We start from the raw sequence: 12,682 nt of genomic DNA, 5'->3' as shown, positions 1-12,682 counted from the left end.
AGGTCTTCTCTGATGCCAGTTCTGGACAGAAGGTGCCACAAGCTGCACTTTGACCAGTTTGTAACATGGGCCTGTTGGAATTTGTATGCTGTATTGCCCACATCTCCCCTGCTGTTAGGCCAGGCTTTTGGACATCCCATGGTTTAAGACTAAAGATTTTGTGTACCGTATGTCTAAGAAAATATAATTTTGGACCTAAAGGCGTTCTATGGTCACAGCCTACACTTTCATTTCATAACCTCCGCATTGTAATAGTAATACAAACAATAGTTCTTTTTGACAATCCAATATAGGTTTACTTGAAAAAAAATCTCCTTTCATGTTGCAAGTGCTGCATGCCGGACATCTGTTTACACAACTTCCTGGATTCTGTGCATGCTTTGCAGCTTCTCCTCTGCTATTTATGTTCATATGAAAAGGACTATATGACCCATGGTACCTTGCTACCTGCAAGCTGTGATTCCTGAAACTTCTCTTAACACCTCTGTAACTCAGAATGCAGGCTTTGTGAAATGTGTGACACAGCAGTACCTACACTGGCTCCCGATCGCAAAACGGGTCGAGTTCAAGGCTCTCTGTCTGGTGTATTGGCAACTAGGCCCGATGTACTTATCGAATATGACACAACACTACTGTCCACCCAGAGAGCTTTGTTCCACTGACGCCCTGTTAGCGATTATTCAACCTAGTCGCTTGGCTTCAAAGGGTGGCCGCTGGCTCCAAACACTTGGGAATTCTCTTTGGAACCAGTTCCCTCATCGGCACCGAGCATCCTCCTCCTTGATGGCCTTCCGTAAAGGCTTGAAAACACTGCTTTTTTCACAAGGCTACAGATAGACACTTGGCCATCCAAGCTCTTAGCAGGACGCTGCCTTAATCCCAGGCTGCGGTCCATGGTCAGGGAGTAGGGATAGGCTCCTTGTGTCCTGCCCCCCCCCTCCCTTCTTTTTATATTTTTGTTTACTTCTTGCTTGTTCCCCTCTTATTTAGATGTCCTAGTCTCTTCTCTTTGCTTCTGGGAACTGGATACCCCCAGCTTGTTGGTAAGCGCTTAGACGCAAGTTTCACAACTCGCATTCGGCGCTCTATAAGCATTTATTCCAATCCAATACTGAATATGTGTCACAAAATTCAAGGAAATAAGTGCGTTGGGTTCGTCATAGAGTAAGTTTAGGATTGTTGAGATTAAAACCCTACCCTCTGTTCTTTATGATCTCCTTAGCTGGGAGTGGGGTTATATAAGGGAAGTCACTGCAGTTTAGTGTTATTGTTTTTTTTTGGGGGGGCTTGCTAGTGTCCAGTCACCTATGGGTAGATGCAAATAATCAATAATCAATGATTAGACCGCTCCAAGAAACAGATTTTACTATAAAGTAAAAAATCCTATTTTGTTATTAGCAACAGGAATTCTTCAATTTTTTACCTTCACTAGAAGTTTCCCTGATCCCCGTTTACGTCAAGACTGATCCCCAGTGCTTGCACTTTATTGATTCTGTTTTGGTAAATAGTTAAAGCAATAACATTACACTTAGTTTACATATTCATAGCTAAAAAAAAGTGTCAGGCCTTGTTCACATCTCTCCATTTTCGCTGTCATGCATTTTTACTTATGTTTTTTTAAATGCTCATTTTTGAGCATTGTGCCTTTTTTACATGCATTTTCATGTTTGATGTTAACCAGTGAGGATTCTTTTCTTATAGTGACATTGAGGAATGTGTTTACCTGGCTTTCAGTGTATGGCATTTAGGAAACTTGGCTGATTTTATACTGCCTTAGCAATTCTCAGTCTTCATTGTAGCTGATGTAGCACATGGCTGGTATCTAGGGAAGGTGCTTGTAACCATGGGATATTAAGCTGTCATGTACTTAACCACAGCAGGTTGAAAATGAATGAAAGTAAACGCATGAAAATGCACAATATGTGTATTTTTATGTACTTTTATAAACTTCAGTAGGCCAAACAAATCTGATGTAAAATTGAATCTGCTGCATTTTTAACACCGCGCACAGAACTCGATGTATTTTCATGTCACATGCATTTTTATATGCTGCAAAATGCATATACAAATGCAGAGGTGTGAAACAGGTTTCAGTGGCAATGTGTTAGTGTTAAACAGCCTTTCTCTGTTTTTTTTTTCTTTTTCTGCACACAAGTTTAGAGCAATTTTCTGCAACTTATTATTTAGACATCCATTTAAAAAGCAACTTTACTTTGGTGCATGCTCTTCTGCAGTAAAGGGTTGTAAAAATCTTGCTCAATGCCATAGATTGCTATTATCTCTAAATCAACACAGTCATGTATGTTTGCCTTAGTAACTGTTGATCCTTTCCCTTTTAACACAAGGATATCCACAAGGATTTTTCTTTTAAATCTTAAAGGGGTTGTAAAGGTTCGTCTTTTATTTTCTAAATCGGTTCCTTTAAGCTAGTGCATTGTTGGCTCACTTATCTTTTCCTTCAATTTCCCTTCTAAAAATTTTTTTTCTTTGTTTGAATTTCTCACTTCCTGTTTCTCCTCAGTAAGCTTTCCACCATCATCTGAACGGTGGAAAGTCTTTTAGAACAGCTTACTGAGGAGGAACAGGAAGTGAGAAATTTAGACAAAGAAAACAAAGAAAAAAACATTTATAAGGGAAAATGAAGGAAAAGGTAAGTGAACCAACAATGCACTAGCTTAAAGGAACCTATTTAGAAAATAAAAAAACAAACCTTTACAACCCATTTAAGCCATGCTTGGTCTAAAGAAGATGTACAAGTGTTTACTAGCCTATGTAGCCTACATATAACTATGATCATTTTGATTATATTTGATTTTCCATGAAAGGCAAAAGAAATAGCTAGATTTGTACACAGTATTTATTACCACTCAAAAATTGAAATCAAAATTAATTTGTTCATTCAAAATGAACAAGCTCAACTCGCACTGCACTGAACAGAATGTCAGAATGTGAATTGCACAAAAACATGCAGTGCGTTTCTGTGCGATTCCTATTATGAACCGACCCTCAATCACACCTTTTTAGCTTTTAGTTTTGCTTTTTGCACCAAGTAGCTAATTTAGGCTGCAATAGAGTAAATTCACGTAAGTTTACTTCTAGATTGCAAAGTGTCCATATGAAGCTGAAGGTTTTACAGTGCACATTTACTTATTTCCCAATTATATATACTGCATATTTAGTAGCAGGATGTTAAAATACATTTGAGTTTAGAGTACTGGTTCAGTACAAAATGTAAATTTTACCTTTAAAGGCTGACAGTTTAGCTGTGAAATCATTGTTTTACAACTCTATTTTGACAGAATATTCTCGGCTCGATGCGTGATATGATAAGACACAGGACCTCTGTGTTCATCGCTCACAGGTTGTCCACCATTGTTGATGCAGATGAAATTGTAGTGCTGGAAAAGGTAAGCAGCACCTAATTACTTATATAATGGGTAGTTCAGATTAATAACTGCAGGATTTGCTAACTGTAGATTTACATTGAAAAGATTTTGAGTAGGGCAAGGGGCATGTGTGAGGCAAGAGGCATGTGTGAGGCAAGAGGCATGTGCGTATATAATCTAATTTATAAATATATATATATATATATATATATATATATATATATTGCGGAACACACCCATCATGCCCACAAACCTTTAAATTAGCACCCTTCCATACCTTTTGTGGGACTTTATTCTACTCCTCCCATGGTCCAGCACTGCAAAACTGAATAAGAGGAATGGCATAGTCATGTGATCTTTGATTCATAAGGCAAGCAGAGTGCAAAAGTTAAGTTTTACTTATACCTGTCACATAAGGAATTATGAGGAACATAATGAAAGTTTTATTTTATACTGAGATTGAGCTTGAACACCAGAAAAACACTGGATCCTGTGCATGCTTTTTTATATGCTGTCTGTTTAGTGGGAGAATGACAAAAGCATAACCTCAGCATTTTAAAACCTACTGGACACATGCTATCGGCCATACACACATAGATTTATTTTGTTCACTGTGGGATAAACAAAAGAAATCAAACACATTCCTCTGAACAACTATTTTGTTGCAGGTATTTTATTCTGACAGCCAGTGCCCCTGTGTTTCAGAATACTAAACAGTTCCTGCATCTTATTGGATGCAGACGCTGTTCGACCGACAATTTTCCCCCTGACTTATGATTTTTCAGGCGAATGGTGTTTTGGGCAGCATGGTGCTGACAGAGCTACCGACTGATTGACCTGTTTATTAGAAACTGGCTTTTTAATGTCTGTCTGGCCATCAGGTTTCCTGGATCACCAAGGTGCCGGGGAATACCTGATTGGGAATTTACACAGTTGTCTTGATTCCTTTACAAACTGCAGGAATATAGACTAGTCTAGATGCGATTCCTTTTTTCTGTGTTCTGCAGTACACACAAACCTCATGGTATTTTAATAGTCTGTTCATGTGAGTGAGGACTGTTCTCAGCTGTAATTTGCATTGCACGACACCACCTCCATGAAGTTTGCATGTTCTCCCTGTGCCTGCGTGGGTTTTCTCCCACATTCCAAAGACATGCTGGTAGGTTATTTGTCTCCAGTCTAAATTGGCCCTAGTATGTGAATGTGAGTTAGGGACCTTAGATTGGTAAGCTCTTGATGGCAGGGATTGATGTGTATGCACAATATACATGTAAAGTGCGGTGTAAATGAATGGTGCTATATAAGTACCTGTAATAAAAATTAATTGCAGTGATTCTGAAAATATACTGCGGTTTAGTTGTGCAGTAAGTTTTGTGATCAAGTTGTCCTGCCAAAACAACACAGCCTAGTCTTTGAACTCCCCTGCAGCAGCCACGTGACCAGTCAAGAACACAGGATAAAAGCACACACACCCTCCTCAGCCTGTGGATTAGACAATGAAGGAGTGGTCTCCCTTTACAGACCTCCTTCTGTTTGTTATACTTGTGAAACCTTTGAAAAATTTGGGCAGCCCTATGTAAACTATTGAATTATAATAAATATGGGGTAGTACACATTTTAGAATACAAATGATGACTGTTGGGATACTATAGACACTCAACAGGTCTGTAGATGTAAAGTGGAACTCTGTCGTTTTCTATAATGTGTATTAAATGTATGCCTTCAATAGCAAAGGTGCAGACATCTTCTGTGTTTAGTAGAGTGTTTTCCTTTCTGGTACCCAGCTCTTCAAGCACATGCGCTGACTAAGGCTTCATGCACACATGGCGTTAGAAAAAAAAAAAAAAGACGAGCTCCAAACCCATGTGACTACCAACGCCAGGAGAAAGTAGCTGTAAAAATGCACTATTAGTAGCTTTTTGCATTTGTCGTTAATGCGCGTTTAGCCGCATTCGTTTTTAGCAGCGTTCCTCTGCTTCTATTCAAAATCAGTGGTTCCCTATGAAAACTGTCTTTCATCCAGCTTTCAGACCATTTTTTTTTTTATAAAAGTGGCATCCAAGTCCAAACATAATCTGACTTGTGGTGTGACTTGGGCTCTGAGGACCTTTGAAGGGGAACACCAGCCAAAATGTATTTTAAAAAGATCCATACCAGGTGCTTTGAGTCTGGAACGTGCTTTGATTCTGGTATGCGCTCCCCACCCAAAGCACCTTGTCCACATATTGATGGGGACAAGGGCCTCTTCCCGGCAACCCTGGGCGGTGGTTTTTAGGGTCTGCGGGCAGGGGACTTATCGGAATCTGAAGGCCCCCTTTAAGAGGGGGGCCCCAGATCCTGCCGCCCCCCTCTGTGTATGAGGTACATTGTACCCCTAACAATTCACCCCCAAAAAGGCAGTGTAGTGTAAATAAAAGCAAGAGATGGTTTTGACAAGTCCTTTATTAAAAATCTTCCTCTGGTGCTGTCTTCTCTGCCACTGCTGTCTTCTTCGCATCACTGTTCTGCTTCCCCAATCTAAGCATTTTAAGTGTGATCAGAATGTTGGTTCAATTTTACATTTTTTCTGTAAAGGAAAACTTGCCATTTAGGTGAGCACAGCTTCATCTCGTACACTAAGCTAAGTGAATAGCCTCAAAGTTTATCAACCCTATTATGTCACTATCGGCTATTAGAATAGTTAATGCAACACACAAAGGTGAGTACTGCTTGTGTTACTGTCCATTGTGTTCAGGCTACTATGAGCTTCAGTTTATAAAGGGACATACTGTTTACATCAGGGATCTTCAAACTACGGCCCTCCAGCTGTTGCGGAACTACACATCCCATGAGGCATTGCAAGACTCTGACATTCATTGATATGACTAGGCATGATGGGAATTGTAGTTCCTGAACAACTGGAGGGCCATAGTTTTGAGGACCCTTGGTTTACATGGATGAATTGACACAAAAAAATGTACTAAAGTCTTTAACATGAAGCCAAGCAAATGTACATTAAAGTTGTTGTAAACCCACATTTGTAAGTTTTACCTATAGGTAAGCCTATAATAAGGCTTACCTATAGGTAGTGGAAAAATCTCCTAAATGTGTGCCGTTTAGGAGATATTTAGTGTACACTGCAACGATGGGGTCATCGGCGCATGTGCTGTGAAGAAACGGGCCTCCGTGCCGTTTCTTCACTCGTTTGTGCCGTGACTGACAGCTCTCGGGCGCATGCGTGGGGAGTGATGTCACGTGGCTCCGGACAGTCACAGAGCCAGAGTCCGCGACCCTCGTAAGGAATAGAGCAGAAGATGGATCCGGCCACCAGCGCGAACATGTGATGCATACTAGCCCATTATGCTTTACTTTGCAGAGGAACCATGAGGAAGTAAAACCCGTCTATAAATTGGTTAATAAATAATGCTAAGGTTTGGGTTATTACATTTGCATTTTTTTTTTATTTAAACTGATATTCCTTTTTTAGCAACATTCATTTAAATGTATGTCCATAGTATTGTGATAAGAAATGTCTGATGGTGATCATGTATACATTTTCCTCCTGTTAATTGTAACTTCTATGACTCTAGTTATTTTTCCCAGTAAGGACATCTGTTGGCAGTTTAATTTAACATTAAGAGCATAATGTGTGTCTTGTCCAGCTAACACCACAGCCTTGTGGGGTGTCCATGGGCAATTTGTTTCTTGTTTTAGAGACAAATGTGGTATTTTACCTGCCGTTTTGCATGTGTTTCTAAATTGTAATTCATATGATGTGCAATATGCCAGCCACAGTTGTAATGTGAAAACAGAAATCTGGTGAGCCTGTTTGATAGCTATGTGGTATAATGCAGGTACACGAGTGTATAGAAACATTACATCACTGTCTTTTCTGTTAGATGTGTGCATAGTGAATCTTGTTTTCGAGCCAAATTCCTGCTGTTATACATTGTTTCCTGCTGGCGTGGCATTCACACTAGCCCCATAGGAAGGCAGCAAGATCAGAAACTCCGACACATGGCAGCACAGGAGTGGGAAGACCGAGAAATTCTACTGTTACTGCAGTCTCTCTTCATATATGAGGCATGGATGAGCCCATCCTTTTCTTCAATTATTTGATCACTACCAGTACAATGAGTTATTTAAAACATAATGTTTTCTAGGGTTTTGAGTTATGCCTTTGAAAAGATGACTTGATTATTCTATGAGCAATGCTATCTACTGATTGAAAAGCTGTGAGCAAGACGGGTCTCAAAAAATGACTTGTATGGTAATAAATAAGTACTATGTATGATGGGGGCAAGCTTACTGAGGAGGAACAGGAAGTGAGAAATTCAGACAAAGAAAAAAAAACATTTAGAAGGGAAATCGAAGGAAAAGGTAAGAACCAACAATGCACTAGCTTAAAGGAACCTATTTAGAAAATAAAAAATCTTTACAACCCCTTGAAGTCACTTTCTGTTGCTGTGATTTAATGTATTCCTTGTTGTACAGTATAAGTCAGGCCTCGACAAAATCCGACAAGAAATTGTGACCTGGCACCCGGGAAGCTTAGGCCTGCAGAAAGCCGCGGCATCAATTATCGGCCAGCGCACGCCCGCTGCGATCGCAGGGCGGGGGAGGTGGGGGCGCACGGAGACACAGGATCCTGTGTCTCCGTGTGCGGCGGGCCCGCCTGTAATTGAGGTCACGGCTTTGCTGACTTCTGCAGGCCTAAGCTTCCTTCTGTGATCTGGCGCCATCTTGTGGTGGCCGTTGGCATTACAAGTAAAACAGCAGTTCTAATTTGTTTTTCACTGTTTTCACTGCCATCTCCTTCCCTCTAATTAGAACCCCCAAACATTATATATATTTTTTTATTCTAACACCCTAGAGAATAAACTGGCGGTCGTTGCAATACTTTCTGTCACACCGTATTTGCGCAACAGTCTTTCAAGCGCACTTTTTTGGGGAAAAAATACACTTTTTTTTTTTAATTAAAAAACAGTAAAGTTAGCCAAATTTTTTTTTTATATTGTGAAAGATAATGTTACGCCGAGTAAATTCATACCCAACATGTCACGCTTCAAAATTGCGTCCGCTCATGGAATGGCGACAAACTTTTACCCTTTAAAATCTCCATAGGCGACGTTTAAAAAATTCTACAGGTTGCATGTTTTTAGTTACAGAAGAGGTCTAGGGCTAGAATTATTGTTCTCACTCTACCAATCGCGGAGATACCTTACATGTGTGGCTTGAATACCATTTACATATGTGTTCGCTTCTGCGCGTGAGCTTGACGGGGCGTGTTTTCTGGCTCCTAACTTTTTTAGCTGGCACCTAGATTCCAAGCAAATTTGTCAAACCCTGGTATAAGTGTTGTAATACTTCTTGTTCGCTTGTTCATTTCTCACGGCAAATGAGTCATGGGTGCGAAGAAAGCGTCAAGTTTTGGAAGCATGATCTATTTGCTGTATTTCTGATCTCTACAACAATTCACACTTAGGCTGTAACCATTGCTGAAACTAGTACATTTGTTTTGCTATGGTCACTTGTATGCATGGATGAGCTGCTCACCCATGATAGAAGTACTGGAGAAGAATCATCCATTAATATACCCCTTTTATAAATAAGCAGGAGGGCAATGCTGGAGGACTAAATGTATATTATAGTAATATTTTGGGGGTCCATTGTAATAAGTAAGTTCTTGGCTTCTTTGATGTGAATTATTTGCCTGTTTTTGAATTTGACATAAAGCCTTTTACGTGCTAATTAACCTTGATGCAAAACAAAGAATGTTTCATTTATTCTAGCCTGACTGTAATTTCTGTTCATCTCGTGGCAGGGTAAAGTGGCAGAGAGAGGGACACATTTTGGACTTTTGGCAAACCCTAGTAGCCTTTATTCTGAACTGTGGCACACACAGAGTAACAGGGTCTTAAACAGTCAGAGCAATCAGAAGTCTGCGAAAAGTAGCCAAGAAATGTCCAAAGAGGAGGAACGAAAGAAGCTGCAGGAGGAGATAATTAACAGCGTTAAAGGATGTGGCAACTGTTCCTGCTGATGAAATGGACAGCCTAAACTGGAAACGGAGCTTCATCTGCCCTCAATATTATTTCCCCCCTCATCTCTTCACTTTTAGGAACAAATCTTTTTTTTTTTTTCCCCTTTTTTTCTTCTTCCCATAATTTTTTTTTTATTTGTGTGTAAATATATATCTGCCTGATTTCTTCATAGTGTAACAAATTCTTCCTGAAATATTTGAAATATATTTTCTTACAAAGATTGTCTCCAGTAGTGACATTGGGCAAAACCTTGCTGATTTTACAATTGTTATTTTCTCCATCACTATTGTCAGTTTCTCTACAACTGGTCCAGCAATTTAACGTCTGAAAAATGGTTGCTAATGTACAGTGATTAGCTTTGATAATAGTAAAGAGGTTTTATAAAATACTTTAACTGATACTTTTATTGTTTGGTTTGTTGACTGTGTGCTGCTCACAGACTTTTTTAGGAAATTTAATAAAATTAGAATCATGTTTTCTAGGGCAGCGCGTTGGCTAGTTATTTATTTCGTTTAGATCCCACTAAGAACACTGTATGGTATTTGCATGCACTTCCTATATTTGCATGCGTTTCATTCGAGTAATCCAGTTCCTTACAACTTAATAAACATATAGCATCAGATTTATTGACATGAGATCAGTTTTGCCCTAGAGCATAATCATCTGTGGTAGGGTCAGTTGCCAATAAGCCCCCTCAGGGATAGGAAAGAAGGTAAATATTTACGACTACTCTGTAAAAGTTTACAAGTCATTATAAATAGACATTTTCAAAACCATTTCCCTCAAACGATTTCATGATCAGTTTAATATAGCTGGATTCAAAGCACCTATTATATTTATTTTTTAGGTCTGGTTACAAATATACTTGAAGCATATCAGTTATTTGCATAAGAATGTACCCTCTACCTCTTGGTCTTTTCCACATTTGTATTTTTACAAGATGGAACTAAAACAATTTTAACTGGGATTTTTACTATTTGATTTACACAACATTTCTAAAACTTTGAAGGTGTGAATGCTGTTTGGCTTGATGCCAAATTAAATTCACATATAAAGATATGCAGTCAGAGAGAATTGGCACAAGTAGCCTCCATTTTCACAGTCTATTCTTCACTTTCTTGCTACAGTTGCACATGGTATCTAAATAGTCATATCCGAAAGGCTGCAGAGTTAAGTCAGCCATACATGGATCAAAACTTGTCCGGTCCCTGCTAAAACGGTCAAATTTCAATCAATATATGGGCACCAATTGACTTGTGTACAATCAGCCTGTCCGGTTTTTCCTGAAAAATTGGTGCCGCCAGCTATAGCTGGCAATACTAATCATTGTATTCTGCCGGCAGGGAAGGCTCCAACTTGTAAAGAGCGTAAAAGACAAGACTTTCATTAGGCTTTAATGGTTTAAAAAGAAAATAGATTTCTACTAATCTTGCCTATTCTTCTTTGAAATACTGTATTACTCTGTATCTGTGAGTTTTGATGGGGGCTGTTGGTGGAAAGGAATAATTAGAGCTTGACACAGATTCTGAATTGGACTGAGGTCTATGGTATTTCCTACTGGAAGGTGAACCTCCACCCCAGTCTTGTGGTTTTCTCCAAAATTGGCCTTTAAGTGGCTTGAACCTTCTTGCCTTCAATCGTAGATGAAAGCATCCTCACGACAACATGCCACCATGGCCTCCTCTAGGCAGATTTGTGGCTGTGCCATATTTTTACATTTTTTTTAACGATGGGTTTAATGGTGCTTCTTGGGGTGTTCAGTATTTGGGATTTTTTTTACAGTATACAACCAGTTAGTGAATCTCCAGAGCTTTATTCTGTCTATATGTTGGCGCTTGTTAAGATATTTTCTCCAGCAAGCTATAGAAAAAATGTTTACTTGGTTTCATTTGCACACACATGAACTCTCTTTAGCAAATGACATGACTTCTATAGGTTCATAGCTTGGGTAAAATGTTTTTTTATCCCTTTTAATATATTTTGTAGATTAGTCACAAAAACGCAATAAATCTCTTTTCTAGCCCGTAACACTGTGTGGGCAAAGTAATGGAAGAAACAAATTGGTCACTCTACTCTAATCAGGATTCTATAATATCAATATTAGAACTGGCCATTTATCATATACAACATTTATATGTGTTTCCATGTTTGTAGTGGGAAATGTAAGGCCTTCTTGTACAGTTGTGCCCAGGTTTTCATACCCCCTGGCAAAATTTGTAAGATGTGGATAATTTTTTTTAAAAAAAAACATGAGTGTTCAGATCAAATGTTGTTGTTTTTTATTTATTTTTTATGTGGTATGGTATGTTTTATAAGGTATCATTCATTACCCAAACCATAGCTTTATAGGTAGGATAACAAAATGGCCCTGTTGAGAAGTTTGCATTCCCTTAGTTAGTTACATCATATATCAGCCCTCTTTTAGCATCAATAAATACTGTAACTTTTTGTAAGAGTTGTAAATGAGGCCCCTTTTAATTTGTTTAAAGCTTCCTTTCATCCATATCCACTCTAGGTCCTGTAAACGTTGTCTAGCATGAGCTGCATCTTTGAGATGTTCCCAAAGTGCCTCAATGATGTGGAAAATGGAATGGCCATTCTAGAACCTTCAGGGGTTTTTTTTCACTGTTGCCATTGAAGGGTCAGTCTTTTGTTTTAAGATTGTTGTCATATTGAGAAGTTTAAGTGTGCGTCTGAAGCTTCCAGGCTCATGAATGCAAATTTGTCTCCCAATATTTTCTGATCATATGCTGCATTCATCTTGGTATCATTTTTTACTAAATTCCTGTGCCACTTAGGAGATGCGGCTTCAAATGCAGAGATCCACCTCTGTGTCATAGTAGGGATGGTTTACTTCCCCTAATGGGCTTTGATGACTCTTCTCCAAACATAGCATTTATGGTTGTGAACATAAGTTAGATTTTTGGTCTCCTCATTCAAATTGATTTGTTCCAGAAGTTTTGAGGCCGCTCTAGGTAATGTTTGGGATCTTGTAATGGAGTTGTTTTGTGGTTTTGGTGCAGCCAAAATGTCTAACCTCTTACAAATTCTGCCAAGGGTATGTAAACTTAATAACACAATTTACATTCTATGTTGCAAAGCTTTGGACATGTATAATTAATATTTTGCAAGTTACTAGTTATTGTATTTTTCATATACAGTGAGGTTGTGATAAATGGGCACTTGGAGACCTTTTTGGTCATAAATTTAATAAAGCACAATTGATTCAATATCTGTTCAAAAAAATTGTTATCATACGAAAAAGGATTAGCA

The 12,682-nt window shown here is 38.8% G+C and overlaps 1 protein-coding gene across 1 annotated transcript in view; it reads left to right on the top strand.

The window, feature by feature from the left end:
* Positions 1–11,676, top strand: part of ABCB7 (ATP binding cassette subfamily B member 7) — a 119,404-nt gene extending 107,728 nt beyond the window's left edge. Inside the window, exons 15-16 of the mRNA XM_040323989.1 lie at positions 3,300–3,407; positions 9,190–11,676. Coding sequence (XP_040179923.1) covers positions 3,300–3,407; positions 9,190–9,408 — 327 coding nt within the window. The 3' untranslated portion in view covers positions 9,409–11,676. The remainder of the gene's footprint in view (positions 1–3,299; positions 3,408–9,189) is intronic.
* Positions 11,677–12,682: the final 1,006 nt, after the last annotated feature.

The sequence above is a fragment of the Rana temporaria genome, chromosome 9 (assembly GCF_905171775.1).
Source record: "Rana temporaria chromosome 9, aRanTem1.1, whole genome shotgun sequence".
NCBI lineage: Eukaryota > Metazoa > Chordata > Amphibia > Anura > Ranidae > Rana > Rana temporaria.
The sequence above is the reverse complement of the archived record's forward strand: the minus strand, read 5'-3'. Positions and strand labels throughout refer to the sequence as shown.